Below are 5,106 nucleotides of genomic sequence, written 5' to 3'. Positions count from 1 at the left end.
TAACTTCTTTTTAACTCTACCACATATTATCATTCACCATGTCAATCACTATTTTTTTATTTTTTTTTTTTTAAGAAACACCATGTCAAATTTTTTTAGGGAATTACTAAATTTCTTATTAAGACTAAAATTTCCACACTGAAACCAAATTCATTCACTGACAGTAAGGACCACCAATAAAAAAAGTATTAAATTAAAAAACTATGTGAATCCTTTAAGACTATAATAATAAAAGAATAAAAGTCAAAACTACTAATTCATTACCTGTTAATCCAACTTGGTAACTGGAAATGAAATTAAATGCTTAAAGTGAAAATTTATTTAATAGATCCCAATAAAAGGATAAAGAAATAATTCATCGATTAAAATCTTAAACCTTCTAATAATATATTTAAAAAAATCCTTTAAATACATTATTAACATATATTAGAGAGCAACGTTGAAATCAAATGATTACTTTCCTAAATAAAACAAATGAATAACAGCATATTCGCATTATTTTGAGTAGTTTTTTAATCTTCTCATATACCACTATTTTTATTTACTTTTTAGAAGGACAATTTTATTTAAAGGATCTTGGGTTGATTTTAAATGAAATTGAATCATTTGTTTATTATTAATTAATCAGAAATTTTAATTGATTAATTGGATACAACCTATATATATAATTTAGGGATATTATTGGATTTGTTTTTCTAAAATTTTCTTCCTTCTTGAAGAAGCTGTTTTTCTTCTTTGGTCAAAACCAATTTAATATAATTATCGAAAGAAAAAAGCAATGTGAATCAGACGGCAGTTGTGACTTATGAGAGCCGGATGGTGGGACCCCTAACATGGACCATGCACATGCACTCCCATTCTCTCTCCCAACCCAAAATAATTAATTCATTAGTTTTTTGAAAAAAAAATTATTATCTATCAACATTTTTATAAATTTTGAAAACATATTTATTTCTGGTATGAAAATTATTATTACTTAACACAAATTAATTTCAAATAAATAAATGGATAGTTGTTTTAAATGATAAAATTGCTATAAATATTTTCATAAATATTTGATTTTTGTTTTATATATTTTCATAAGAACTAAAATTTGATATTTAAGGCCTCTTCATAAATATTTGATTTTTGTTTTATAAAAATTAAAACTAAATAGATTGTTTCCACCTTCAAATTTCTTCATTTATTATCTTCTTTTTACTAATGGTTTAGAAAATCAAGCCAAATTTTGAAAACTAAAAATTGTAGGCCTCATTTGGTAACCATTTCGTTTTTTGTTTTTGCTTTTGAAAATTAAATTTATAGACACTACTTCTACTCCCAAATTTATTCATTTATTATCTACTTTTTACTAATAAAAAACAAAGCCAAAATTTTAAAACTAAAAAAAAAAAAAAAAAACTTTTAGAAACCTTGTCTATTTTTTGGAATTTGACTAAGAATCCAGCCATTGTATTTAAGAAATATGCAAATCATTGTAAGTAATAGAGATGAAGTAAGTAAAATTTTCAAAAGTTAAATATAAAAAAATAAAATAGTTATTAAATAGAACCGTAGCTTTTAAAAACTTTTTTAAAAAAAAATTGACTAAAAATTCAATTATTATATTTAAGAAAAATGTAACTCATGGTAAGAATTGGAGAGAAAATATATTTAAATGGAGAGAAAATATATTTAAATTCTAAAAGTAAAAATAAAAATAAAATGGTTAGCAATGGAAAGGTGAAAATATAGATAGTTTACAAAATGGTTATTAATGGAGGTGTAAAAATATATTTTAGTTAGAGGAATCAAAATGGTATTAAAAAAAGAAAGGAAAAGAAAAGAAGTATTCCCTTAGCTGGGAATCCAAACACTCCTATTCTCTCAAAGTCTTCAAAGTTTTATACAGTTTCCATGCACCCATCACCTAACTCATTTCCCACTCTTCTTCTCTCTAAAAATTAAAAAAAAAATAAAAAAAATGCTTCCTCTCAATTTTCTCCTTTTCCTCAATTTCCTCCTCCTCAATTTCCCCCTTCCTCCGCCGTTTCCTCCGCCACCGTCCGCCGCCTCGACGACACCACCGTCCCACCCCCCCGCCGACCCCACCGTCAAGTGCTCCCCAATGCGAACAGAACCCTCCATCTCCGCCCGCCGCCGGTGGTCTACCCCTCGCCCCCGCCGCCGTCTCCTCCGCCGCCCGATGTCCTCCCCTACTACTCCCCCCACCCCCCAAGAAGAAGGAGCCCAAGACCCCCAACTGCCTCTCAACCCCGCCCTCTCCGTCCTTCATGTACATAACCGGCCCTCCTGGCGACCTCTATCCTATCGACCAGAATTATATTTCCGCCGGCCGGAGATCCATCGCCGCCGCGGCCTCCGCCGTGGTTGGGCTTGTTCTAGCGGGGCTTCTGTTGGTTTAAATCTGTGGGATCTCAACCCAATTTCTCGTAAGGTAAGACTAAATTCCCGTACGAGATTTTCTTAAATTTCGGATATTGTTTTAGAATTTTTATGGATCATCATCATTTTCTTGTCCAATAATTTTGTAATTTGTACTAAATATTTAATTGTCCAGAAATTTATGATCATAAAAAGAAAATTTATGTGTTTTTGTTTAGCAATTTATTTTCCTCTCCTTTTTCAATCAATATCTGAAAAATTAGATCAGATATTTTATGCGATTATATATATATATATATACACTTTACTTTCCCTTCTTATTCAATATGAATAAATTTGGATCGATTCAATCGCTATCGTCGCCTAACTATATAATTGAGATTGTAATTATACCTAAATTGATTAGGTTTTTATTGATTTAAGTTACAATATTTATTAATTTATTTCTTTTTTTCTAGTGACAGAGCCATGATTTTTTCCTTCAGAATATCTCAAATAGCAATAACGAAAAAAAAAAAGTAAATAAAAAAAAATTACAGAAGTATGTCTGATATATTTATTTATTTATTGTTTTTGTTTTAATGAGAGTGATATAATCTTGGACTATCTAGAGTTATCCATTAACAAATGATTCCGAAAATTAATTGTCATATGGGCCCCTCGGTTGTTAAAATGTGACTTGCCACCTTTCTACCAAATAAAATATTTCCAAATGACGTTTCCTGTATGAGTTAGTTACAAAACTTTACATCGTATCAATTAAACTCTATCCATATAATGACATTACTTATATTAAGAATGATTCAGTTGACATAAATTTATATTATAAATCTCAGGAATAAAAATTCGATTCTCCAACGCTATGTATTATAAAAAAAAAATGTGTAATTTTAAAGTTAACTGAGGTCTAGAACTGCCATCAATTTCTTAAAACTTTGAAAGAGGCCAAGTTAGACATTTATTCTTTTGGGTAGCCTTTTTTCCCTCTACTAATTTTTTGCTAATTTTTTTTTAAGTATTATTTCCATGTAAATAAAATTTAAAAAAAAAAAAGAAAAGCGAGAGAGAGAAAGGTGTATTGAGTGGCAATTAAAATAAACAGATATAAAAAGTAAAGAATAAAATAAAATGAATGTTAGTGGTGGAAGGAAGAGATGGATGAGAGAGGAGATAGGACCGGCCAAAAGAAGTGGAGGGCAAAAGAGTAAATCCACGTTGTGGGGGGTTAATGAATAATGTAACGACACGTGTGAGAGTTCAAATTCCGAGGTGGGAGTGGCGTAGTGTACTTGAAAGTGGGGACCTGATCCCAAGCCATTGGATCGGGTGTCAGAGAGTTCTTTGAGAAGCGATCAGATGAGGTGTAGGGTTAATTCTGAACTCCGAGGATGATCATCTTCGGTTTCACCAAAGTCCGGCCCCACCCGATTACTTTCTCCCTATTTTTCATTTTAATATTACACGTCATTATCCACATGGCTCTTCCTCTTTCTCCTCCTTCACCTCGACTCAAAAGTCAAGTAACTTCTTTTGTTTTTTTTTGTGTTGTTTTTTATTTTCCAATGCATCGAAATATGAGTCGTGTACTATATACTAATTGATATTAAGAGGAAAAAAACCAATTTATTACCCATTAAGTCAACTCTTCAAGTTTCATACGCTTGCAAAATTGTTGTAATCATAACCTTAAATTAGAAAAAAGTGTTGTTATTTTCACAAGTTTTCCTATGCAAATTCCAAAAGAAACGTATTTTCATATGCTTTCAATGAAATGTAAAATATATATATATATATGAACTTGAATAAGGTTTTAAAGAAAAATAAATTTTATACTATTAAAAATTGCTAGGAGTTTAAAGAAATCATTATTTTTAGTTAAAACTAGCAAGTGAATTAGTTGAAATTGAATAGATAAAAATCGCAACATCTAACTTAGCCTAACATTCAATTCTATGAAATTGAGAATTGAAAGTTTATTCTGAGAATTATTGTTAAGTTATAATTGATTTGAATCATATTTTTTTTGGTCAATAAATTGTAATATTTTCCCTGAGTTATTAGAAATTTAATATTTCCCCTTTCAACTTTCCATTTGTTTCAAAATAAAAATTTCATCAATTTTTATTAAAAGGAAGACAAGAAAAGGATTTTGATGATGACATGTAAAGTAATGGTAAAGGCATGAGTGATGAGTTTCAATTATCTGCTTCAACATTAGATTAAGTTTCAATTATGTCATTGTCATTTCATAAGTTTCATTTTAATATTTAACCTATGAAGTTGTTTCAAAATAACTATCACATTAAATTTTGCATTAAAATGAAGATAAAAATATAGTATAGTGATGGATGAGTTGAAAAATGACGGTTTTAAGTGTGTACTTAACCTTTAATCTAGAGCAACAAAATATACCATTTTAAACAATTATTTATAAAATTAAATTAAAAAGTATATACAAATGTTAAAGAAGGCTTATTTTAGTTATCATATATATAAAACAAACTTATTTTGCATTTTTTTTTTTTATNATATATTACGGCCGATCACACTTGTCATATTTTCATCTTCATTCAATTCAGTAACAATAATAAATAAATAAATAAGAAAGAAAGGAAAATAATGTATCTTTCTACTTAAAAATTGAAACGTCAAAGTTAATTAACTTTTTAAAAAATTGTTCTATTTAACTATAAGTTTAGTCTTTAAATTTTGAGTTTTGTA

At 28.8% G+C, this 5,106-nt stretch overlaps 1 protein-coding gene across 1 annotated transcript; it reads left to right on the top strand.

The window, feature by feature from the left end:
* Window positions 1-1,953: 1,953 nt before the first annotated feature.
* On the top strand, window positions 1,954-2,610 carry LOC120092652 (formin-like protein 3; the record flags this gene model as incomplete). The annotated part of the gene is given in 2 exon segments (XM_039050799.1): window positions 1,954-2,182; window positions 2,185-2,610. Coding segments are annotated over 2 exon segments (450 nt in total), but the record flags the coding sequence as incomplete, so codon positions are not given.
* Between the last annotated feature and the right edge of the window lie 2,496 nt (window positions 2,611-5,106).

The sequence above is a fragment of the Benincasa hispida genome, chromosome 12, assembly GCF_009727055.1.
Source record: "Benincasa hispida cultivar B227 chromosome 12, ASM972705v1, whole genome shotgun sequence".
NCBI classification, from domain to species: domain Eukaryota; kingdom Viridiplantae; phylum Streptophyta; class Magnoliopsida; order Cucurbitales; family Cucurbitaceae; genus Benincasa; species Benincasa hispida.
The sequence above is the reverse complement of the archived record's forward strand: the minus strand, read 5'-3'. Positions and strand labels throughout refer to the sequence as shown.